Source organism: Rhinoderma darwinii, chromosome 3, assembly GCF_050947455.1.
Source record: "Rhinoderma darwinii isolate aRhiDar2 chromosome 3, aRhiDar2.hap1, whole genome shotgun sequence".
Taxonomy (NCBI): Eukaryota; Metazoa; Chordata; class Amphibia; order Anura; family Rhinodermatidae; genus Rhinoderma; species Rhinoderma darwinii.
Genome location: NC_134689.1, coordinates 418,934,740 through 418,962,353, shown reverse-complemented (window position 1 = coordinate 418,962,353; position 27,614 = coordinate 418,934,740). Strand labels below are relative to the sequence as shown.

The 27,614-nt window shown below is 47.3% G+C and overlaps 1 protein-coding gene across 1 annotated transcript; it reads right to left on the bottom strand.

Annotated features, from left to right (window-relative positions):
- Positions 1 to 590: 590 nt before the first annotated feature.
- Positions 591 to 27,614, bottom strand: LOC142750284 (mitochondrial 2-oxoglutarate/malate carrier protein). The gene is made up of 8 exons (XM_075859264.1): positions 27,461 to 27,614; positions 23,351 to 23,503; positions 5,754 to 5,960; positions 5,012 to 5,102; positions 4,842 to 4,932; positions 4,593 to 4,692; positions 4,080 to 4,131; positions 591 to 2,359 (listed from the first exon to the last, which is right to left on the bottom strand). The coding sequence occupies exons 1-8, from the start codon at positions 27,529 to 27,531 to the stop codon at positions 2,204 to 2,206; spliced, it is 921 nt and encodes a 306-aa protein (XP_075715379.1). The 5' UTR covers positions 27,532 to 27,614; the 3' UTR covers positions 591 to 2,203.

The window sequence follows — 27,614 nt, the reverse complement described above, 5'->3', positions numbered from 1 at the left end:
ATGGTGTGACGACTGGTTGTTCCGGAAAGAACTATTTCTAAGGTGGCGAGAGGGTGGCGAGAGGGTGCCATGTAGCTGGTCAGGTGATTCCTTCTAGCCAATCAGCGAAGAGAGACACAGTGCTTGTATTCAGAGGGCCTTAAAGGACCCCATATTGAGAATTCGAGAAAGAGGGAGGGGTTTAGTTCACTGGGCACCTATTGCCTATGGGACTATCCAGTAAATGCCCCAGTTTGCCCGTCTAGGTGGAGGATTTGGCGCTGGTTTTGTAACCTCTCCTCTCTGCATTATTCATTACAATGCCGTACCCTTGAAATAAGCTCAGGTAATTTTATGGGTGACCACCACCAATCTCTTAATAACTAGGGAAAAGAGGTGGTCACCTGTGAGGTGCAAAAGATCGCGGGAGGAAAACATAATGATGAACTGAATGTACATAGAAGCTTTACAAACAAATAATTAGTAAATATGGTAAAGGGGGCAAACAACAAAGCACCCGTCTTCATTTTCTGGGGAACGGTCTTAAACTTTTAAAAGCCCCCACACCAGCCAATTGCCCCCAAAAAGGAATATACACTTACTCCAAGGAATGGAGGGACTGTAACATTTTATTTTTCTTGCAGAGAGGCAAAAAGTATAAACAGTTTGTATCTGGACAACCCCTTTAAGGAGTGGGTGTGGCTTCAGCTGTCTATGACAGGTAGTCACCAATCAATCAGACATTTTTTAAGGTTTTGTTCTTTACAGTTTGTATTGTATAAAAAAATATGGCTCAGTCTTGCCATGAAACCACATTTTATTCAGATTCTTCACGTTCTCATCTCTGTAAGCCGACGAGAATAACCCGAAATAGCGGCGACGACCATATCTCACGCACGAACCCAAACCGCCACTACCGACATACAAAATGAGCAGTATTTCTAAGAGGTCATTTCACGGAAGACCATGGGACTACCAAGTTCGTCCTGTGAGCCCCGCCTTAGACGCCAACAAAAAAAAAAAATACACGTTGCGATGTACGTAGACGCATATACGTCTCCATATTACATGTGTGGAGCGCATTTATTTACACCAAAATACATGTTCAAGCAGCTGCGACCGATCCTCCTAGCGGTGTAAGGGAATCCCAGTCCAAGGCCATTTAGATAACCTTGTTCTAGAAGCAGCCAACTCTCACGATGCATAGAAGTGGTGGTCAAGTCAAATTTTAATCATAGGTGGCGCCGTCCGCCGCTCACAATGCGTTTCTTTGGTGCATGGCGGTGGCAGACCTCAACATTAACCCTATAAACAAAACAGGAAACCCCCAAACCACGGAAGTGTACAGTAAAATAAAGACTGTCTATCTCCACTCCTTAAAGGGACAACGTCTATAAAAACAAATAATCTATAGCTCCTCCCCTGAGGATCCAGATAAAAGCGATCCGCCCTCTTCCTGATGTGTTGATCGATTGCACTTGAGGAGTGTTTTTGTACTTTATAGTCCGTGCAGGCTAGTTCTGCTGGGAAGTGTAGTCCCCAGACAGCCTCAGGCCACTACCCACAATCCTCTTAAAGCGACAGAACACCCAAAAATAAAACAAAAACTAACCGTGAGGTTGAGATGTGCCAGATCCTGGTTATGTTCAATATCCCGCACATTCTCTAATCTAAATTAAATAAGAATTAAGAAGTTGGGAGGGGGATGGGGGACGAGTGAAAAAATACATTTGCAATTCATTTCCAAAGAACTATTTAGAGTCCATCCAGACAGTGACAACACACCCAGAAATGAAAGCCAGCCATTTAAAGGGCAATTCCACCCAGATACAGAATTCATATTGCACAATCCTCTGAAGGGGAGGGGCTAAAAACCCTGAGAGGAAGCTCCGCCCACCCTACCAGAGCCTTAAATTTGGTACTGACCGCAAAGCATCATGGTCTTGAATTCTAGGACCATGAAAAAGGCGGTTTTATAGTTATATTTATACCCGGGTGCTAATCCCATCCATGTATAAATAACAATTGGGTGGAAGTGCCCTTTAAGTGTATTTGCATTGGATATACCCGACCCCTGGGTGACAAAGGTGATGAGGTGGGGGGTCTGTAGGTGGCGCTCCTTGCTGGATACTGGGAGGGGTACAGGGAGGGGGGGTATTGGTGACAACTTTGGCTGCAGGGCTTGTGCCTGTTGGGACTGGACCGGGATTTGGTTTTCCAACCATCATCCGCTCAGGAAGACTTTCTTATAGTATTTGTTCATCTGCTCCAAGAAGATAAAAGTCAAAACGGTGTGAGGTCCCAGGCGGGCGTAGTACGGGGTGAAGCCCTTCCAGAGACTGAAGAATCCCTCGTATCGGACAACTTTATAAAGAACGTCCTGCAGTAAAACAAAGATGGAGTTAATGTGCGGCAATTCCAAGGTGCTACTACTTGGAAGAGAAGATAAACAATGGCACCTGTGCTGAATTGATGAAACTCCATTCCCCCAATCCTTTGCTTGCGCACACATACATATAATAATCTCGTCTGCTGATTACTGCCACTAGGGGGCGATCAGTGTGTGTGTGGCTACTGTACAAGGCAATAGAACCTGGAACAGCTGTATACAGGCCGCCCCCTAGTGGTAACAACAAGTAATTGTGTGGGGGAACAGGGCTCTGTATTTAACCCTTTCAGGACTGAGCCATTTTTAGATTTTTGTTTTTCACTCCCCGCCTTCCAAGAGCCAGAACTTTTTTATTTCCCCGTCAATAGAGCCGTGTGAGGGCTTATTTTTTGCAAAACGAGCTGTAGTTTTTATCTGTATTATGTTTTGGTGCATACAATTTTTTTAGCACGTTTTATTCCATTTTTTTTTATTATTGCGTAGTTGACCAAAAAAACAGCAATTTTGGCGTTTTCAATGTTTTATTTTGTACGGCGTTCACCGTGAGCGTTAAATAATGCTATATTTTAATAGTTCCGACTTTTACGGACGCAGCGATACCAATTTTTTTACTTTAGAGGAAAAATGGGAAATGTTTTTTTTTACTTTTAATTTAAAAAAAAAAGAAATTCACTACTAAAAACGTTTTCACTTTTTTTTTTTTTTTTTACACAATCTATTATTCCGATCATTAGATCGCTGGTATAATGCATGTATTGCAGTATATTGTCGCTTTTACAGGCTTAGCAAGGGTTTAGCAGAGGCAGAGTGAAGGCAGTCCCGGGGGCCTTCATAAGGCCCCTGGGTTGCCATGACAACCATAAATGCCCGCCGATCGCCGCCCCGCTCTTTTCAATGCCACACATGCTGCGGTCGCGATCGACCGCAGCATTTGAGGGGTTAACAGCCTGGCCATTAGTTCCAGGTGTCAGCTGTAATACACAGCTGACACCCGCTGCATATGGAGCGCGCTCCATACTTCTCCTCCCGCAACAGGAAGTAATAGCACGTGCTTTTGCGCAAAGGGGTTAAAGGGTTTGCTCGGGCATGGAGTGGTTTTTCCATACTGTGTGGATAGGTCATCAGTAGATGTTCGGTGGGGGTCTGACACCCGGACCCTACACCGATCAGCTGTTCGGTCACCGGGTGTTCATGCCGGTATCAGATGGCTCCGGTCGCAGTATTTACGGCTGCTATACAGCAATTGGAGCCACCTGCTTCCGACACCGGCTATTGCATAACATCCGGAGTCAGCTGAAACAGCGGATTGGTGCAGGGTCCGGGTGTCGGACCCCCACCGATCATATACTGATGACCTATCCTGTAGATAGGTCATCAGTTCTAAAAGCCGCCCCGTGCCCGGACGACCCCTTTAAATGGGTAGTGCAGGATTAGAAAAACATGGCTGCTTGCTTTCAGAAACAGCGTCACATCAGTCCACAGGTTGTGTCTGGTATTGCAGCTGGGTGCCCAGAAGTGAATGGGATAGAGCTCAGACCGATGTTATTCACTTCCCCTCTGTCTTATAATGTTACGGCTGATCGGTGTATAAGTTGCAGGACGGCGCTCAGGACTGGATATTCCCTGTAAATAAATATTCCAGCCGATGCCACAGTTGCCGGTTGGCAGGACCGTCCTATATAAGCCATGCAGCACTATTACGGGCACTCACCAGTCCACTCTTATACTCGGGTTTGCCGTCGATCATGCGCATGTTCTGTATCCTGTGGGCGAGAAGAAGAGAAGTTATCCTGGATCAATATTAACTGCGGCCAACACCCCCAATGTGTAGTAGACCCCCAAACTCAAGTCCCGTTAAGCCCCTGCACCACGTAATGGGACCAATCAGCAGCAAGGCTTTACCCTTTCACTGCCGCAGCGTTTACGTTACGTTTTCACGCAGTCGTCATTTAATAGTCAATTACTTTGATAGGATTTTAATATCAGACATCCTCGACTATTGAAAGACCATATTTATACACGGGCTCTAGCAGCAGGGGGCGCTGCAAAAAAAAAAAAAAACCCAGATCAGTCTTAACTGTAATTCTAGAATTCTATTCTTGAACCAGGAGGCTCAGGATGAACAGAGACAGTGCTGATTATTATAAAGCTCCAGTAAAAGTGCAGCAGACGGAGAATGATATAGCAGCGTCGGTATGTTACCTGCGGTCACGTGACCACTCACCTGGTTTTGGCGATGTCGACGGGCATTGAGGCGGCTGTGGTGACCAGGCCGCTTATCATACTGGCACAGAAGTGGCACAGGATGTCATCCCGGAAATATCCTACGGGAAAGAGACAGATTATGAGGAGCTTATGCTACCCATGCCGACATACACAGCCAATCAGACACCTTCTATCTGATAGGCTCCACCCCCTAACGGATAGACCCCCACCCCATATAGTCGGGTGACACGGAATCACGTTATCTCACCAGAATCCAGAAGAAACTGCTTGGACTGGGAATAAGACGCCAGCTGGGCAGCATTGACGACCACGGCCCGCGCCATAGTGGGTAAACAGCCCTGGAAGAGGAAAGACAGGGAAGTTATGGGTAATGCTACGACCGGACAGGTCAGACCGTGTATATAGGACCGGACTCACCCTCCACAGTGTGGTGATGCCCTCCTCTCTGGACATCCGGATCAGGGCATTGAACACGTTGCTGTATCCCCTCCTCTGATCTGCCGGTAACCTGCACGAGAACGTGGAAGCCATTATTAGTCACATGGTGCGAACACCTCCAAAGGGTTAACAGCTTATCGAGCTTAAAGGGGCCGGTCCCAGTATCAAAGTATGTGCCCCCTAATGAAAAGGATTGACAGTTCTATGTAAAAACAAAACTTGCTACTAATATACTTTGTATTTCAGTTTCTCACCAGTTTTAAGTTCTCTGCTTGCGGTCAGTGAATGGAAATATTCTTCTTTACATCCAGGACCTAATACTTCACGCTGAGGGTTTGTTACAATTGCATCAAGTCTAAACAATCCTATGTGACCAAAAACACATCAGCAGCACAAATCTCTCTCCTGTCCTGATAGTTTGTTACAATGTATCAGTGCAGGGAGAATGTATTATTCTGGAGTCTTGGCTGTTTAGCTCATAGAGGATTGTATAAAATGGAAACAATTGTAACAAAACCTCAGCCGTGATAAGTATTAGGTCAGGACAGCTTTTCAGACAAGAATGTTTCCATTCACTGACAGCAATGATAGATCTAGAAAATTAGGAGGAATAGAATAACTTTCAGACAACAATAAATTGATTTTATGACCAGCGCTCAGACAGTAGACTACGAGGTAGTGTGAGGTGACAGCCACTAGGGGCTCTCTCTGTACAACTTACCTCCCATCTGCGGTCATTCTGATAAGTGCAACCTCAGCAGGAGTCCCCACAAACGCCCCCGTGGCCCCCGCCGTCATCCCTATTGTTGCCTTCATGAGGAAGTTGGGGGGAGTCCCGTCTGCCTTGGTCAGTTTTTCAAAGAGAATTGTGTAAATACCGAGTCGTGTGGTGGTGTAAGTCGCCTGACGCAGCAAACCAGCGGATAACCTGCGGAGCAAAGCAAGGAAGGATTACAATACAGAAGACTCCTCCTGCAGGGTGATATATATAGAAGAGAGCTATGAGTCTACTCCTCCTCCTGCAGGGTGATATATATAGAAGAGAGCTATGAGACTACTCCTCCTCCTGCAGGGTGATACATATAGAAGAGAGCTATGAGACTACTCCTCCTCCTGCAGGGTGATATATATAGAAGAGAGCTATGAGACTACTCCTCCTCCTGCAGGGTGATACATATATATAGAAGAGAGCTATGAGTCTACTCCTCCTCCTGCAGGGTGATACATATAGAAGAGAGCTATGAGACTACTCCTCCTCCTGCAGGGTGATACATATATAGAAGAGAGCTATGAGACTACTCCTCCTCCTGCAGGGTGATACATATATAGAAGAGAGCTATGAGTCTACTCCTCCTCCTGCAGGGTGATATATATAGAAGAGAGCTATGAGACTACTCCTCCTCCTGCAGGGTGATACATATAGAAGAGAGCTATGAGTCTACTCCTCCTCCTGCAGGGTGATACATATAGAAGAGAGCTATGAGACTACTCCTCCTCCTGCAGGGTGATACATATAGAAGAGAGCTATGAGACTACTACTCCTCCTGCAGGGTGATACATATAGAAGAGAGCTATGATTCTACTCCGCCTCCTGCAGGGTGATATATATAGAAGAGAGCTATGAGACTACTCCTCCTCCTGCAGGGTGATATATACAGAAGAGAGCTATGAGTCTACTCCTCCTCCTGCAGGGTGATATATATAGAAGAGAGCTATGTGTCTACTCCTCCTCCTGCAGGGTGATATATACAGAAGAGATCTATGAGTCTACTCCTCCTCCTGCAGGGTGATATATACAGAAGAGAGCTATGAGTCTACTCCTCCTCCTGCAGGGTGATACATATAGAAGAGAGCTATGAGACTACTCCTCCTCCTGCAGGGTGATATATATAGAAGAGAGCTATGAGTCTACTCCTCCTCCTGCAGGGTGATATATATAGAAGAGAGCTATGAGACTACTCCTCCTCCTGCAGGGTGATACATATAGAAGAGAGCTATGAGACTACTCCTCCTCCTGCAGGGTGATACATATAGAAGAGAGCTATGAGACTACTACTCCTCCTGCAGGGTGATACATATAGAAGAGAGCTATGATTCTACTCCTCCTCCTGCAGGGTGATATATATAGAAGAGAGCTATGAGACTACTCCTCCTCCTGCAGGGTGATATATACAGAAGAGAGCTATGAGTCTACTCCTCCTCCTGCAGGGTGATATATATAGAAGAGAGCTATGAGTCTACTCCTCCTCCTGCAGGGTGATATATACAGAAGAGAGCTATGAGACTACTCCTCCTCCTGCAGGGTGATATATATAGAAGAGAGCTATGAGTCTACTCCTCCTCCTGCAGGGTGATATATATAGAAGAGAGCTATGAGACTACTCCTCCTCCTGCAGGGTGATATATATATATATATATAGAAGAGAGCTATGAGTCTACTCCTCCTCCTGCAGGGTGATATATATATAGAAGAGAGCTATGAGACTACTCCTCCTCCTGCAGGGTGATATATATATAGAAGAGAGCTATGAGACTACTCGTCCTCCTGCAGGGTGATATATATAGAAGAGAGCTATGAGACTACTCCTCCTCCTGCAGGGTGATACATATAGAAGAGAGCTATGAGACTCCTCCTCCTGCAGGGTGATACATATAGAAGAGAGCTATGAGTCTACTCCTCCTCCTGCAGGGTGATACATATAGAAGAGAGCTATGAGACTACTCCTCCTCCTGCAGGGTGATACATATAGAAGAGAGCTATGAGTCTACTCCTCCTCCTGCAGGGTGATACTTATATAGAAGAGCTATGAGACTACTCCTCCTCCTGCAGGGTGATATATATAGAAGAGAGCTATGAGACTACTCCTCCTCCTGCAGGGTGATACATATAGAAGAGAGCTATGAGTCTACTCCTCCTCCTGCAGGGTGATATATATATATATAGAAGAGAGCTATGAGTCTACTCCTCCTCCTACAGGGTGATACATATAGAAGAGAGCTATGAGACTACTCCTCCTCCTGCAGGGTGATACATATAGAAGAGAGCTATGAGACTACTCCTCCTCCTGCAGGGTGATACATATATAGAAGAGAGCGATGAGTCTACTCCTCCTCCTACAGGGTGATACATATAGAAGAGAGCTATGAGTCTACTCCTCCTCCTGCAGGGTGATACATATAGAAGAGAGCTATGAGTATACTCCTCCTCCTGCAGGGTGATATATATAGAAGAGAGCTATGAGACTACTCCTCCTCCTGCAGGGTGATATATATAGAAGAGAGCTATGAGTATACTCCTCCTCCTGCAGGGTGATACATACAGAAGAGAGCTATGAGTCTACTCCTCCTCCTGCAGGGTGATATATATATAGAAGAGAGCTATGAGACTACTCCTCCTCCTGCAGGGTGATATATATAGAAGAGAGCTATGAGTCTACTCCTCCTCCTGCAGGGTGATATATATAGAAGAGAACTATGAGTCTACTCCTCCTCCTGCAGGGTGATACATATAGAAGAGAGCTAGGAGTCTACTCCTCCTCCTGCAGGGTGATACATATAGAAGAGAGCTATGAGACTACTCCTCCTCCTGCAGGGTGATACATATAGAAGAGAGCTATGAGTCTACTCCTCCTCCTGCAGGGTGATACATATAGAAGAGAGCTATGAGACTACTCCTCCTCCTGCAGGGTGATACATATAGAAGAGAGCTATGAGTCTACTCCTCCTCCTGCAGGGTGACACATATAGAAGAGAGCTATGAGTCTACTCCTCCTCCTGCAGGGTGATACATATAGAAGAGAGCTATGAGTCTACTCCTCCTCCTGCAGGGTGATATATATATAGAAGAGAGCTATGAGTCTACTCCTCCTCCTGCAGGGTGATACATATAGAAGAGAGCTATGAGTCTACTCCTCCTCCTGCAGGGTGATATATATAGAAGAGAGCTATGAGTCTACTCCTCCTCCTGCAGGGTGATATATATAGAAGAGAGTTATGAGTCTACTCCTCCTCCTGCAGGGTGATACATATAGAAGAGAGCTATGAGTCTACTCCTCCTCCTGCAGGGTGATACATATAGAAGAGAGCTATGAGACTACTCCTCCTCCTGCAGGGTGATATATATAGAAGAGAGCTATGAGACTACTCCTCCTCCTGCAGGGTGATATATATATAGAAGAGAGCTATGAGACTACTCCTCCTCCTGCAGGGTGACACATATAGAAGAGAGATACGAGACTACTCCTCCTCCTGCAGGGTGATATATATAGAAGAGAGCTATGAGACTACTCCTCCTCCTGCAGGGTGATACATATAGAAGAGAGATATGAGACTACTCCTCCTCCTGCAGGGTGATATATATAGAAGAGAGCTATGAGACTCCTCCTCCTCCTCCTGCAGGGTGATATATATATAGAAGAGAGCTATGAGACTACTCCTCCTCCTGCAGGGTGATACATATAGAAGAGAGCTATGAGACTCCTCCTCCTCCTGCAGGGTGATACATATAGAAGAGAGCTATGAGTCTACTCCTCCTCCTGCAGGGCGATACATATAGAAGAGAGCTATGAGTCTACTCCTCCTCCTGCAGGGTGATACATATAGAAGAGAGCTATGAGTCCACTCCTCCTCCTGCAGGGTGATACATATAGAAGAGAGCTAGGAGTCTACTCCTCCTCCTGCAGGGTGATACATATAGAAGAAAGCTAGGAGTCTACTCCTCCTCCTGCAGGGTGATATATATATAGAAGAGAGCAATGAGACTACTCCTCCTCCTGCAGGGTGATATATATAGAAGAGAGCAATGAGACTACTCCTCCTCCTGCAGGGTGATATATATAGAAGAGAGCTATGAGACTACTCCTCCTCCTGCAGGGTGATATATATAGAAGAGAGCTATGAGACTACTCCTCCTCCTGCAGGGTGATACATATAGAAGAGAGCTATGAGACTACTCCTCCTCCTGCAGGGTGATATATATAGAAGAGAGCTATGAGACTACTCCTCCTCCTGCAGGGTGATATATATAGAAGAGAGCTATGAGACTACTCCTCCTCCTGCAGGGTGATATATATAGAAGAGAGCTATGAGACTACTCCTCCTCCTGCAGGGTGATATATAAAGAAGAGAGCTATGAGTCTACTCCTCCTCCTGCAGGGTGATATATATAGAAGAGAGCTATGAGACTACTCCTACTCCTGCAGGGTGATACATATAGAAGAGAGCTATGAGACTACTCCTACTCCTGCAGGGTGATACATATAGAAGAGAGCTATGAGACTACTCCTCCTCCTGCAGGGTGATATATATAGAAGAGAGCTATGAGTCTACTCCTCCTGCAGGGTGATATATATAGAAGAGACCTATGAATCTACTCCTCCTCCTGCAGGGTGATATATATAGAAGAGAGCTATGAATCTACTCCTCCTCCTGCAGGGTGATATATATATAGAAGAGAGCTATGAGTCTACTCCTCCTCCTGCAGAGTGATACATATAGAAGAGAGCTATGAGACTACTCCTCCTCCTGCAGGGTGATATATATAGAAGAGAGCTATGAGACTACTCCTCCTCCTGCAGGGTGATATATATAGAAGAGAGCTATGAGTCTACTCATCCTCCTGCAGGGTGATACATATAGAAGAGAGCTATGAGACTACTCCTCCTCCTGCAGGGTGATACATATAGAAGAGAGCTATGAGTCTACTCCTCCTCCTGCAGGGTGATACATATAGAAGAGCGCTATTAAACTACTCCTCCTCCTGCAGGGTGATACATATAGAAGAGAGCTATGAGACTACTCCTCCTCCTGCAGGGTGATACATATAGAAGAGAGCTATGAGTCTACTCCTCCTCCTGCAGGGTGATACATATAGAAGAGAGCTATGAGTCTACTCCTCCTCCTGCAGGGTGATACATATAGAAGAGAGCTATGAGTCTACTCCTCCTCCTGCAGGGTGATATATATATATAATATAGAAGAGAGCTATGAGTCTACTCCTCCTCCTGCAGGATGATATATATATAGAAGAGAGCTATGAGACTACTCCTCCTCCTGCAGGGTGATATATATATAGAAGAGAGTTATGAGTCTACTCCTCCTCCTGCAGGGTGATACATATAGAAGAGAGCTATGAGTCTACTCCTCCTCCTGCAGGGTGATACATATAGAAGAGAGCTATGAGACTACTCCTCCTCCTGCAGGGTGATATATATAGAAGAGAGCTATGAGACTACTCCTCCTGCAGGATGATACATATAGAAGAGAGCTATGAGACTACTCCTCCTCCTGCAGGGTGATATATATATAGAAGAGAGCTATGAGACTACTCCTCCTCCTGCAGGGTGATATATATAGAAGAGAGCTATGAGACTACTCCTCCTCCTGCAGGGTGACACATATAGAAGAGAGATATGAGACTACTCCTCCTCCTGCAGGGTGATACATATAGAAGAGAGCTATGAGACTACTCCTCCTCCTGCAGGGTGATACATATAGAAGAGAGATATGAGTCTACTCCTCCTCCTGCAGGGTGATATATATAGAAGAGAGCTATGAGACTCCTCCTCCTCCTGCAGGGTGATATATATATAGAAGAGAGCTATGAGACTACTCCTCCTCCTGCAGGGTGATACATATAGAAGAGAGCTATGAGACTCCTCCTCCTCCTGCAGGGTGATACATATAGAAGAGAGCTATGAGTCTACTCCTCCTCCTGCAGGGTGATACATATAGAAGAGAGCTATGAGTCTACTCCTCCTCCTGCAGGGTGATACATATAGAAGAGAGCTATGAGTCCACTCCTCCTCCTGCAGGGTGATATATATATAGAAGAGAGCTATGAGTCTACTCCTCCTCCTGCAGGGTGATATATATATAGAAGAGAGCAATGAGACTACTCCTCCTCCTGCAGGGTGATATATATAGAAGAGAGCAATGAGACTACTCCTCCTCCTGCAGGGTGATATATATAGAAGAGAGCTATGAGACTACTCCTCCTCCTGCAGGGTGATATATATAGAAGAGAGCTATGAGACTACTCCTCCTCCTGCAGGGTGATATATATAGAAGAGAGCTATGAGACTACTCCTCCTCCTGCAGGGTGATATATATAGAAGAGAGCTATGAGTCTACTCCTCCTCCTGCAGGGTGATACATATAGAAGAGAGCTATGAGTCTACTCCTCCTCCTGCAGGGTGATACATATAGAAGAGAGCTATGAGTCTACTCCTCCTCCTGCAGGGTGATATATATATAATATAGAAGAGAGCTATGAGTCTACTCCTCCTCCTGCAGGATGATATATATATAGAAGAGAGCTATGAGACTACTCCTCCTCCTGCAGGGTGATATATATAGAAGAGAGTTATGAGTCTACTCCTCCTCCTGCAGGGTGATACATATAGAAGAGAGCTATGAGTCTACTCCTCCTCCTGCAGGGTGATACATATAGAAGAGAGCTATGAGACTACTCCTCCTCCTGCAGGGTGATATATATAGAAGAGAGCTATGAGACTACTCCTCCTGCAGGATGATACATATAGAAGAGAGCTATGAGACTACTCCTCCTCCTGCAGGGTGATATATATATAGAAGAGAGCTATGAGACTACTCCTCCTCCTGCAGGGTGATATATATAGAAGAGAGCTATGAGACTACTCCTCCTCCTGCAGGGTGACACATATAGAAGAGAGATATGAGACTACTCCTCCTCCTGCAGGGTGATACATATAGAAGAGAGCTATGAGACTACTCCTCCTCCTGCAGGGTGATACATATAGAAGAGAGATATGAGTCTACTCCTCCTCCTGCAGGGTGATATATATAGAAGAGAGCTATGAGACTCCTCCTCCTCCTGCAGGGTGATATATATATAGAAGAGAGCTATGAGACTACTCCTCCTCCTGCAGGGTGATACATATAGAAGAGAGCTATGAGACTCCTCCTCCTCCTGCAGGGTGATACATATAGAAGAGAGCTATGAGTCTACTCCTCCTCCTGCAGGGTGATACATATAGAAGAGAGCTATGAGTCTACTCCTCCTCCTGCAGGGTGATACATATAGAAGAGAGCTATGAGTCCACTCCTCCTCCTGCAGGGTGATATATATATAGAAGAGAGCTATGAGTCTACTCCTCCTCCTGCAGGGTGATATATATATAGAAGAGAGCAATGAGACTACTCCTCCTCCTGCAGGGTGATATATATAGAAGAGAGCAATGAGACTACTCCTCCTCCTGCAGGGTGATATATATAGAAGAGAGCTATGAGACTACGCCTCCTCCTGCAGGGTGATATATATAGAAGAGAGCTATGAGACTACTCCTCCTCCTGCAGGGTGATACATATAGAAGAGAGCTATGAGACTACTCCTCCTCCTGCAGGGTGATATATATAGAAGAGAGCTATGAGACTACTCCTCCTCCTGCAGGGTGATATATATAGAAGAGAGCTATGAGACTACTCCTCCTCCTGCAGGGTGATATATATAGAAGAGAGCTATGAGTCTACTCCTCCTGCAGGGTGATATATATAGAAGAGACCTATGAATCTACTCCTCCTCCTGCAGGGTGATATATATAGAAGAGAGCTATGAATCTACTCCTCCTCCTGCAGGGTGATATATATAGAAGAGAGCTATGAGTCTACTCCTCCTCCTGCAGAGTGATACATATAGAAGAGAGCTATGAGACTACTCCTCCTCCTGCAGGGTGATATATATAGAAGAGAGCTATGAGACTACTCCTCCTCCTGCAGGGTGATATATATAGAAGAGAGCTATGAGTCTACTCATCCTCCTGCAGGGTGATACATATAGAAGAGAGCTATGAGACTACTCCTCCTCCTGCAGGGTGATACATATAGAAGAGAGCTATGAGTCTACTCCTCCTCCTGCAGGGTGATACATATAGAAGAGCGCTATTAAACTACTCCTCCTCCTGCAGGGTGATACATATAGAAGAGAGCTATGAGACTACTCCTCCTCCTGCAGGGTGATACATATAGAAGAGAGCTATGAGTCTACTCCTCCTCCTGCAGGGTGATACATATAGAAGAGAGCTATGAGTCTACTCCTCCTCCTGCAGGGTGATACATATAGAAGAGAGCTATGAGTCTACTCCTCCTCCTGCAGGGTGATATATATATAATATAGAAGAGAGCTATGAGTCTACTCCTCCTCCTGCAGGATGATATATATATAGAAGAGAGCTATGAGACTACTCCTCCTCCTGCAGGGTGATATATATAGAAGAGAGTTATGAGTCTACTCCTCCTCCTGCAGGGTGATACATATAGAAGAGAGCTATGAGTCTACTCCTCCTCCTGCAGGGTGATACATATAGAAGAGAGCTATGAGACTACTCCTCCTCCTGCAGGGTGATATATATAGAAGAGAGCTATGAGACTACTCCTCCTGCAGGATGATACATATAGAAGAGAGCTATGAGACTACTCCTCCTCCTGCAGGGTGATATATATATAGAAGAGAGCTATGAGACTACTCCTCCTCCTGCAGGGTGATATATATAGAAGAGAGCTATGAGACTACTCCTCCTCCTGCAGGGTGACACATATAGAAGAGAGATATGAGACTACTCCTCCTCCTGCAGGGTGATATATATAGAAGAGAGCTATGAGACTACTCCTCCTCCTGCAGGGTGATACATATAGAAGAGAGATATGAGTCTACTCCTCCTCCTGCAGGGTGATATATATAGAAGAGAGCTATGAGACTCCTCCTCCTCCTGCAGGGTGATATATATATATATAGAAGAGAGCTATGAGACTACTCCTCCTCCTGCAGGGTGATACATATAGAAGAGAGCTATGAGACTCCTCCTCCTCCTGCAGGGTGATACATATAGAAGAGAGCTATGAGTCTACTCCTCCTCCTGCAGGGTGATACATATAGAAGAGAGCTATGAGTCTACTCCTCCTCCTGCAGGGTGATACATATAGAAGAGAGCTATGAGTCCACTCCTCCTCCTGCAGGGTGATACATATAGAAGAGAGCTATGAGTCTACTCCTCCTCCTGCAGGGTGATACATATAGAAGAAAGCTAGGAGTCTACTCCTCCTCCTGCAGGGTGATATATATATAGAAGAGAGCTATGAGACTACTCCTCCTCCTGCAGGGTGATATATATAGAAGAGAGCAATGAGACTACTCCTCCTCCTGCAGGGTGATACATATAGAAGAGAGCAATGAGACTACTCCTCCTCCTGCAGGGTGATATATATAGAAGAGAGCTATGAGACTACTCCTCCTCCTGCAGGGTGATATATATAGAAGAGAGCTATGAGACTACTCCTCCTCCTGCAGGGTGATATATATAGAAGAGAGCTATGAGACTACTCCTCCTCCTGCAGGGTGATATATATAGAAGAGAGCTATGAGACTACTCCTCCTCCTGCAGGGTGATATATAAAGAAGAGAGCTATGAGTCTACTCCTCCTCCTGCAGGGTGATATATATAGAAGAGAGCTATGAGACTACTCCTACTCCTGCAGGGTGATACATATAGAAGAGAGCTATGAGACTACTCCTACTCCTGCAGGGTGATACATATAGAAGAGAGCTATGAGACTACTCCTCCTCCTGCAGGGTGATATATATAGAAGAGAGCTATGAGTCTACTCCTCCTGCAGGGTGATATATATAGAAGAGACCTATGAATCTACTCCTCCTCCTGCAGGGTGATATATATAGAAGAGAGCTATGAATCTACTCCTCCTCCTGCAGGGTGATATATATAGAAGAGAGCTATGAGTCTACTCCTCCTCCTGCAGAGTGATACATATAGAAGAGAGCTATGAGACTACTCCTCCTCCTGCAGGGTGATATATATAGAAGAGAGCTATGAGACTACTCCTCCTCCTGCAGGGTGATATATATAGAAGAGAGCTATGAGTCTACTCATCCTCCTGCAGGGTGATACATATAGAAGAGAGCTATGAGACTACTCCTCCTCCTGCAGGGTGATACATATAGAAGAGAGCTATGAGTCTACTCCTCCTCCTGCAGGGTGATACATATAGAAGAGCGCTATTAAACTACTACTCCTCCTGCAGGGTGATACATATAGAAGAGAGCTATGAGACTACTCCTCCTCCTGCAGGGTGATACATATAGAAGAGAGCTATGAGTCTACTCCTCCTCCTGCAGGGTGATACATATAGAAGAGAGCTATGAGTCTACTCCTCCTCCTGCAGGGTGATACATATAGAAGAGAGCTATGAGACTACTCCTCCTCCTGCAGGGTGATACATATAGAAGAGAGCTATGAATCTACTCCTCCTCCTGCAGGGTGATATATATAGAAGAGCGCTATGAGTCTACTCCTCCTCCTGCAGGGTGATATATATAGAAGAGAGCTATGAATCTACTCCTCCTCCTGCAGGGTGATATATATAGAAGAGAGCTATGAGACTCCTCCTCCTGCAGGGTGATACATATATAGAAGAGAGCTATGAGTCTACTCCTCCTCCTGCAGGGTGATACATATAGAAGAGAGCTATGAGACTACTCCTCCTCCTGCAGGGTGATACATATAGAAGAGAGCTATGAGTCTACTCCTCCTCCTGCAGGGTGATACATATAGAAGAGAGCTATGAATCTACTCCTCCTCCTGCAGGGTGATATATATAGAAGAGAGCTGAGTCTACTCCTCCTCCTGCAGGGTGATACATGAGAGCTGTGAGTTGGCTCCTCCTCCTGTAGGGTGATATATATAGAAGAGAGCTAGGACTCTACTCCTCCTCCTGCAGGGTGATATATATATAGAAGAGAGCTATGAGTCTACTCCTCCTCCTGCAGGGTGATATATATAGAAGAGAGCTATCAGCCTACTCCTCCTCCTGCAGGGTTATACATATAGAAGAGAGCTATGAGTCTACTCCTCCTCCTCCTGCAGGGTGATACATATAGAAGAGAGCTATGAGTCTACTCCTCCTCCTGCAGGGTGATACATATAGAAGAGAGCTATGAGTCTACTCCTCATCCTGCAGGGTGATACATATAGAAGAGAGCTATGAGACTACTCCTCCTCCTGCAGGGTGATATATATATAGAAGAGAGCTACGAGTCTACTCCTCCTCCTGCAGGGTGATACAGATAGAAGAGAGCTATGAGTCTACTCCTCCTCCTGCAGGGTGATATATATAGAAGAGAGCTATGAGTCTACTCCTCCTCCTGCAGGGTGATACATATAGAAGAGCGCTATTAAACTACTCCTCCTCCTGCAGGGTGATACATATAGAAGAGAGCTATGAGTCTACTCCTCCTCCTGCAGGGTGATACATATAGAAGAGCGCTATTAAACTACTCCTCCTCCTGCAGGGTGATACATATAGAAGAGAGCTATGAGTCTACTCCTCCTCCTGCAGGGTGATACATATAGAAGAGCGCTATTAAACTACTCCTCCTCCTGCAGGGTGATACATATAGAAGAGAGCTATGAGACTACTCCTCCTCCTGCAGGGTGATACATATAGAAGAGAGCTATGAGTCTACTCCTCCTCCTGCAGGGTGATACATATAGAAGAGAGCTATGAGTCTACTCCTCCTCCTGCAGGGTGATACATATAGAAGAGAGCTATGAGTCTACTCCTCCTCCTGCAGGGTGATATATATATAATATAGAAGAGAGCTATGAGTCTACTCCTCCTCCTGCAGGATGATATATATAGAAGAGTACTATGAGACTACTCCTCCTCCTGCAGGGTGATACATATAGAAGAGAGCTATGTGTCTACTCCTCCTCCTGCAGGGTGATACATATAGAAGAGAGCTATGAGTCTACTCCTCCTCCTGCAGGGTGATATATATAGAAGAGAGCTATGAGTCTACTCCTCCTCCGCCAGGGTGATATATATAGAAGAGAGCTATGAGTCTACTCCTCCTCCTGCAGGGTGATACATATAGAAGAGAGCTATGAGTCTACTCCTCCTCCTGCAGGGTGATACATATAGAAGAGAGCTATGAGACTACTCCTCCTGCAGGGTGATATATATAGAAGAGAGCTATGAGACTCCTCCTCCTGCAGGGTGATACATATATAGAAGAGAGCTATGAGTCTACTCCTCATCCTGCAGGGTGATACATATAGAAGAAAGCTATGAGACTACTCCTCCTCCTGCAGGGTGATACATATAGAAGAAAGCTATGAGACTACTCCTCCTCCTGCAGGGTGATACATATAGAAGAGAGCTATGAGACTACTCCTCCTCCTCATGCAGGGTGATACATATAGAAGAGAGCTATGAATCTACTCCTCCTCCTGCAGGGTGATATATATAGAAGAGCGCTATGAGTCTACTCCTCCTCCTGCAGGGTGATATATATAGAAGAGAGCTATGAATCTACTCCTCCTCCTGCAGGGTGATATATATAGAAGAGAGCTATGAGACTCCTCCTCCTGCAGGGTGATACATATATAGAAGAGAGCTATGAGTCTACTCCTCCTCCTGCAGGGTGATACATATAGAAGAGAGCTATGAGACTACTCCTCCTCCTGCAGGGTGATACATATAGAAGAGAGCTATGAGTCTACTCCTCCTCCTGCAGGGTGATACATATAGAAGAGAGCTATGAATCTACTCCTCCTCCTGCAGGGTGATATATATAGAAGAGAGCTGAGTCTACTCCTCCTCCTGCAGGGTGATACATGAGAGCTGTGAGTTGGCTCCTCCTCCTGTAGGGTGATATATATAGAAGAGAGCTATGACTCTACTCCTCCTCCTGCAGGGTGATATATATAGAAGGGAGCTATGAGTATACTCCTCCTCCTGCAGGGTGATATATATAGAAGAGAGCTATCAGCCTACTCCTCCTCCTGCAGGGTTATACATATAGAAGAGAGCTATGAGTCTACTCCTCCTCCTCCTGCAGGGTGATACATATAGAAGAGAGCTATGAGTCTACTCCTCCTCCTGCAGGGTGATACATATAGAAGAGAGCTATGAGTCTACTCCTCCTCCTGCAGGGTGATACATATAGAAGAGAGCTATGAGACTCCTCCTCCTGCAGGGTGATACATATATAGAAGAGAGCTATGAGTCTACTCCTCATCCTGAAGGGTGATACATATAGAAGAGAGCTATGAGACTACTCCTCCTCCTGCAGGGTGATATATATATAGAAGAGAGCTATGAGTCTACTCCTCCTCCTGCAGGGTGATACAGATAGAAGAGAGCTACGAGTCTACTCCTCCTCCTGCAGGGTGATACAGATAGAAGAGAGCTATGAGTCTACTCCTCCTCCTGCAGGGTGATATATATAGAAGAGAGCTATGAGTCTACTCCTCCTCCTGCAGGGTGATACATATAGAAGAGAGCTATGAATCTACTCCTCCTCCTGCAGGGTGATATATATAGAAGAGAGCTATGAGACTCCTCCTCCTGCAGGGTGATACATATAGAAGAGAGCTATGAGACTACTCCTCCTCCTGCAGGGTGATACATATAGAAGAGAGCTATGAGTCTACTCCTCCTCCTGCAGGGTGATACATATAGAAGAGAGCTATGAGACTACTCCTCCTCCTGCAGGGTGATATATATAGAAGAGAGCTATGAGTCTACTCCTCCTCCTGCAGGGTGATATATATAGAATAGAGCTATGAGTCTACTCCTCCTCCTGCAGGGTGATATATATAGAAGAGAGCTATGAGTCTACTCCTCCTCCTGCAGGGTGATACATATAGAAGAGAGCTATGAGTCTACTCCTCCTCCTGCAGGGTGATATATATATATATATATAGAAGAGAGCTATGAGACTACTCCTCCTCCTGCAGGGTGATACATATAGAAGAGAGCTATGAGACTACTCCTCCTCCTGCAGGGTGATACATATAGAAGAGAGCTATGAGACTCCTCCTCCTGCAGGGTGATATATATAGAAGAGAGCTATGAGACTCCTCCTCCTGCAGGGTGATACATATATAGAAGAGAGCTATGAGTCTACTCCTCATCCTGCAGGGTGATACATATAGAAGAGAGCTATGAGACTACTCCTCCTCCTGCAGGGTGATACATGAGAGCTGTGAGTTGGCTCCTCCTCCTGCAGGGTGATATATATAGAAGAGAGCTATGAGTCTACTCCTCCTCCTGCAGGGTGATACATGAGAGCTATGAGTCTACTCCTCCTCCTGCAGGGTGATATATATAGAAGAGAGCTAGGAGTCTACTCCTCCTCCTGCAGGGTGATACATATAGAAGAGAGCTATGAGTCTACTCCTCCTCCTGCAGGGTGATATATATAGAAGAGAGCTATGAGTCTACTCCTCCTCCTGCAGGGTGATATATATAGAAGAGAGCTATGAGTCTACTCCTCCTCCTGCAGGGTGATACATATAGAAGAGAGCTATGAGTCTACTCCTCCTCCTGCAGGATGATATATATAGAAGAGCTATGAGACTACTCCTCCTCCTGCAGGGTGATACATATAGAAGAGAGCTATGAGACTACTCCTCCTCCTGCAGGGTGATATATATAGAAGAGAGCTATGAGACTACTCCTCCTCCTGCAGGGTGATATATATATATATCTATATATAGAGAGCTATGAGTCTACTCCTCCTCCTCCTGCAGGGTGATACATATAGAAGAGAGCTATGAGTCTACTCCTCCTCCTGCAGGATGATCTATATAGAAGAGAGCTATGAGTCTACTCCTCCTCCTGCAGGGTGATATATATAGAAGAGAGCTATGAGTCTACTCCTCCTCCTGCAAGGTGATACATATAGAAGAGAGCTATGAGTCTACTCCTCCTCCTGCAGGGTGATACATATAGAAGAGAGCTATGAGTCTACTCCTCCTCCTGCAGGGTGATACATATAGTAGAGAGCTATGAGACTACTCCTCCTCCTGCAGGGTGATACATATAGAAGAGAGCTATGAGACTACTCCTCCTCCTGCAGGGTGATACATATAGTAGAGAGCTATGAGACTACTCCTCCTCCTGCAGGGTGATACATATAGAAGAGAGCTATGAGACTACTCCTCCTCCTGCAGGGTGATATATATAGAAGAGAGCTATGAGACTACTCCTCCTCCTGCAGGGTGATACATATAGTAGAGAGCTATGAGTCTACTCCTCCTCCTGCAGGGTGATACATATAGAAGAGAGCTATGAGACTACTCCTCCTCCTGCAGGGTGATATATATAGAAGAGAGCTATGAGACTACTCCTGCAGGATGATACATATAGAAGAGAGCTATGAGTCTACTCCTCCTCCTGCAGGGTGATATATATAGAAGAGAGCTATGAGACTACTCCTCCTCCTGCAGGGTGATACATATAGTAGAGAGCTATGAGTCTACTCCTCCTCCTGCAGGGTGATACATATAGAAGAGAGCTATGAGACTACTCCTCCTCCTGCAGGGTGATATATATAGAAGAGAGCTATGAGACTACTCCTCCTCCTGCAGGGTGATACATATAGAAGAGAGCTATGAGTCTACCCCTCCTCCTGCAGGGTGATACATATAGAAGAGAGCTATGAGACTCCTCCTCCTCCTGCAGGGTGATACATATAGAAGAGAGCTATGAGTCTACTCCTCCTCCTGCAGGGTGATATATATAGAAGAGATCTATGAGTCTACTCCTCCTCCTGCAGGGTGATACATATAGAAGAGAGCTATGAGACTACTCCTCCTCCTGCAGGGTGATACATATAGAAGAGAGCTATGAGTCTACTCCTCCTCCTGCAGGGTGATACATATAGAAGAGAGCTATGAGACTACTCCTCCTCCTGCAGGGTGATATATATAGAAGAGAGCTATGAGTCTACTCCTCCTCCTGCAGGGTGATATATATAGAAGAGAGCTATGAGACTACTCCTGCAGGATGATACATATAGAAGAGAGCTATGAGTCTACTCCTCCTCCTGCAGGGTGATATATATAGAAGAGAGCTATGAGACTACTCCTCCTCCTGCAGGGTGATACATATAGAAGAGAGCTATGAGACTACTCCTCCTCCTGCAGGGTGATATATATAGAAGAGAGCTATGAGACTACTCCTCCTCCTGCAGGGTGATATATATAGAAGAGAGCTATGAGACTACTCCTCCTCCTGCAGGGTGATATATACAGAAGAGAGCTATGAGTCTACTCCTCCTCCTGCAGGGTGATACATATAGAAGAGAGCTATGAGACTACTCCTCCTCCTGCAGGGTGATACATATATAGAAGAGAGCTATGAGACTACTCCTCCTCCTGCAGGGTGATACAGAAGAGAGGTATGAGTCTACTCCTCCTCCTGCAGGGTGATATATATAGAAGAGAGCTATGAGACTACTCCTCCTACTGCAGGGTGATATATATAGAAGAGAGCTATGAGACTACTCCTCCTCCTGCAGGGTGATATATATATATAGAAGAGAGCTATGAGTCTACTCCTCCTGCAGGGTGATATATATAGAAGAGAGCTATGAGTCTACTCCTCCTCCTGCAGGGTGATATATATAGAAGAGAGCTATGAGACTACTCCTCCTCCTGCAGGGTGATATATATAGAAGAGAGCTATGAGACTACTCCTCCTCCTGCAGGGTGATACATATAGTAGAGAGCTATGAGACTACTCCTCCTCCTGCAGGGTGATATATATAGAAGAGAGCTATGAGACTACTCCTCCTCCTGCAGGGTGATATATATATATAGAAGAGAGCTATGAGTCTACTCCTCCTGCAGGGTGATATATATAGAAGAGAGCTATGAGTCTACTCCTCCTCCTGCAGGGTGATATATATAGAAGAGAGCTATGAGACTACTCCTCCTCCTGCAGGGTGATATATATAGAAGAGAGCTATGAGACTACTCCTCCTCCTGCAGGGTGATACATATAGTAGAGAGCTATGAGACTACTCCTCCTCCTGCAGGGTGATATATATAGGAGAGCGCTATGAGACTACTCCTCCTCCTGCAGGGTGATATATACAGAAGAGAGCTATGAGACTACTCCTCCTCCTGCAGGGTGATATATATAGAAGAGAGCTATGAGTCTACTCCTCCTCCTGCAGGGTGATACATATAGAAGAGAGCTATGAGACTACTCCTCCTCCTGCAGGGTGATACATATAGAAGAGAGCTATGAGACTACTCCTCCTCCTGCAGGGTGATACATATAGAAGAGAGCTATGAGACTACGCCTCCTCCTGCAGGGTGATACATATAGAAGAGAGCTATGAGACTACTCCTCCTCCTGCAGGGTGATATATGTAGAAGAGAGCTATGAGTCTACTCCTCCTCCTGCAGGGTGATACATATATAAGAGAGCTGTGAGTTGGCTCCTCCTCCTGCAGGGTGATAGTCGGGGGCTCACCCTGTGTAGATTCCTCCCAGCCCCTCGTTCCTCAGGATACTCCCCACGGCGTGGAAGCTTGTCTTGTACTCCTTGGTCTTGGCTCCCTCGCCGCTCAGCTGCATGCGATTCTTCACTAAGTCCAGCGGTTGTACGAACACGGTGGCGCCCATCCTGCAACGAGAACGAGGTCATTAGTAACGGCAGCGGCGCAGGTGATAATTTCGTGCCAACGAACCCCGCCCCCTATAGAAATATTTAAAAAAATAATTAAGACGGCGGCTCCCTCCACCGTGCGGCTCCGGGATGTTTTAGTCATTTGATGCTCCAACAGCGTTGGTTGCACAGTTAACTACAAGCCGCTCACACAGCAGAGGGTTTGGTACAATGTACCAGTCCAGGTAAAACGTATCAAGCTGGAGTCCAGGATGTTTAGGTCATAGAGGAGTGTCTAGATTGGATACATTTTAACAAACCCTCAGTTGTGAGGTGAAATATCATCCTGACCTTCTCCTGCTCACACAGCTGCAGCTTGTTACAATGTATCAGTGTAGATAAGAGCAATCACCCTGGAGACCGACAAACAGACGAGAGAGATTTGTGAAGCTGCCCTGATTAAGGCCTTATTCACATGAACGTGTCCGTGTTGCGCCCGCAAAAGTTCAGTGTGGCATCAGCACGTGGTGCTTTTCTCTTTTCATTCATGTCTTTTACTACTGTAGCGCAAATCACGCGCGGCACCCGGAAGTGCTTCCGTGTGCCGAGCGCGATTTGCACGCACCCATTGACTTCAATGGGTGCGTGCAGCGCAAAACGGCCAAGTATAGGACATGTCGTGAGTTGCACACACGCTGCGTGAAATTCACTGACAGTCTGAACGGCCCCATTCACTAACATAGGTCCGTGCGACGCGCGTGATTTCCACACGCGTAGCACGGCCGTAAAACACGTTGGTGTGAATAAGGCCTAACTCTCGCACACATCATCACTACAGCACGACGAAGCGCGCACATCACTACAGCACGACGAAGCGCGCACATCACTACAACACGACGAAGCGCGCACATCACTACAACACAGCGCGCGCACATCATCACTACAGCACGGAGCGCGCACATCACTACAGCACGGAGCGCGCACATCATCACTACGGCACGGAGCGCGCACATCATCACTACGGCACGGAGCGCGCACATCATCACTACGGCACGGAGCGCGCACATCATCACTACGGCACGGAGCGCGCACATCATCACTACGGCACGGAGCGCGCACATCACCACTACGGCACGGAGCGCGCACATCGTCACTACGGCACGGAGCGCGCACATCGTCACTACGGCACGGAGCGCGCACATCGTCACTACAACACAGCGCGCGCACATCACTACAGCACGACGAAGCGCGCACATCATCACTACAGCACGGAGCGCGCACATCATCACTACAACACAGCGCGCACATCATCACTACAACACAGCGCGCGCACATCATCACTACAACACAGCGCGCGCACATCATCACTACAACACAGCGCGCGCACATCGTCACTACGGCACGGAACGCGCACATCGTCACTACGGCACGGAGCGCGCACATCATCACTACGGCACGGAGCGCGCACATCGTCACTACGGCACGGAGCGCGCACATCGTCACTACGGCACGGAGCGCGCACATCGTCACTACGGCACGGAGCGCGCACATCGTCACTACGGCACGGAGCGCGCACATCGTCACTACGGCACGGAGCGCGCACATCATCACTACGGCACGGAGCGCGCACATCATCACTACGGCACGGAGCGCGCACATCATCACTACGGCACGGAGCGCGCACATCATTACGGCACGGAGCGCGCACATCATTACGGCACGGAGCGCGCACATCATTACGGCACGGAGCGCGCACATCATTACGGCACGGAGCGCGCACATCATTACGGCACGGAGCGCGCACATCATTACGGCACGGAGCGCGCACATCATTACGGCACGGAGCGCGCACATCATTACGGCACGGAGCGCGCACATCATTACGGCACGGAGCGCGCACATCATTACGGCACGGAGCGCGCACATCATCACGGCACGGAGCGCGCACATCATCACGGCACGGAGCGCGCACATCATCACGGCACGGAGCGCGCACATCATCACTACAGCACGGAGCGCGCACATCATCACTACAACACAGCGCGCACATCATCACTACAACACGGAGCGCGCGCATCATCACTACAGCACGGCGCGCGCGCATCATCACTACAGCACGGCGCGCGCGCATCGTCACTACGGCACGGCGCGCGCGCATCGTCACTACGGCACGGCGCGCGCGCATCGTCACTACGGCACGGAGCGCGCGCATCGTCACTACGGCACGGAGCGCGCACATCATTACGGCACGGAGCGCGCACATCATTACGGCACGGAGCGCGCACATCATTACGGCACGGAGCGCGCACATCATTACGGCACGGAGCGCGCACATCATTACGGCACGGAGCGCGCACATCATTACGGCACGGAGCGCGCACATCATTACGGCACGGAGCGCGCACATCATTACGGCACGGAGCGCGCACATCATTACGGCACGGAGCGCGCACATCATTACGGCACGGAGCGCGCACATCATTACGGCACGGAGCGCGCACATCATTACGGCACGGAGCGCGCACATCATTACGGCACGGAGCGCGCACATCATTACGGCACGGAGCGCGCACATCATTACGGCACGGAGCGCGCACATCATCACGGCACGGAGCGCGCACATCATCACGGCACGGAGCGCGCACATCATCACTACAGCACGGAGCGCGCACATCATCACTACAACACAGCGCGCACATCATCACTACAACACGGAGCGCGCGCATCATCACTACAGCACGGCGCGCGCGCATCATCACTACAGCACGGCGCGCGCGCATCATCACTACAGCACGGCGCGCGCGCATCATCACTACAGCACGGCGCGCGCGCATCATCACTACAGCACGGCGCGCGCGCATCATCACTACAGCACGGCGCGCGCGCATCATCACTACAGCACGGCGCGCGCACGGCACTGCAACACCGCGCGCGCACGGCACTGCAACACCGCGCGCGCACGGCACTGCAACACCGCGCGCGCACGGCACTGCAACACCGCGCGCGCACGGCACTGCAACACCGCGCGCGCACGGCACTGCAACACCGCGCGCGCACGGCACTGCAATACCACCTTAGTATATTGTAAGGACTACTGCACTCCGTATGATGAATTACACTTCCAGTAGGGGGCAAATTATCTCGTATATTTTACATGACATGTGAGGTGAGCATGCTGTGGTACTACAACTCCCAGCATTACCAGGTATCACTTATTACAGGAGTGATTGGGGGCTGAGCATCACTATTATTACTGATCAACCCCTCCCCCACACAATTCTGTACACAGCAAATGCCACGTCCGGCGTCCACGTAACATTCACATCACCGGGATTTCTACCAAACGCCTTATAGTGATAAGGAAACCATCAGCAAGCAGCTGACAGATCTCATGTGAGCTCCACTGTCTGGGATCTGCACACCAGTCGTGATTACAATGAAAATATGGCCCGCAGCTGTCCTACTTGCTGACTGTTTCCACGTACCAACACTGTATATTTCTACGCAGCGTAACCGTAGAACGTCACTCATGTGACCTGCAGATGATTTATATACCGTAACCCAGTGACGAAAATCTGCGCTGACGGCCTCCGCGTTCTGAGGGTCGTAAACATGTGTCACGTGACAGCAGGACAATATGGCGACAATAATAATACCGGACAATGACCGCACGCACACCCCGCCGCTGAATACGGGTGGATGCAAATCGTGATGTAATGGACGTCATGTGACCCTCACCAGACCCCGATCACATGACGACTATGGTGACGACACATTAAAAGGGAGACCCTATAAATATAACAAATAATAATGAGGGTGAATTAAAGGGGAGCTCCACTTACATGCATCTAACATACAATATAATCCCCTCCCCCATGCTGGTAAATTAAAGGGGAGCTCCCCCTATAAGTACTAGTGAATTAGAGGTCCCTGCAGTATATAATGGGGTACACAGGTCCAGGATTCGGACATTACCCGGCCAGCCCCCCGAAGAGGAACTTGATGGCCTTGGGGGAGGTCCTCTCCTTGCCGCTCGCTGCTGCCATCTTGTCACCGACTCTGACCGGAGAGACCCCCAAGGTGACACGGGAGCGAGGTGAGCTCAGAGAGGGGGCGTGGCCTGCTGACG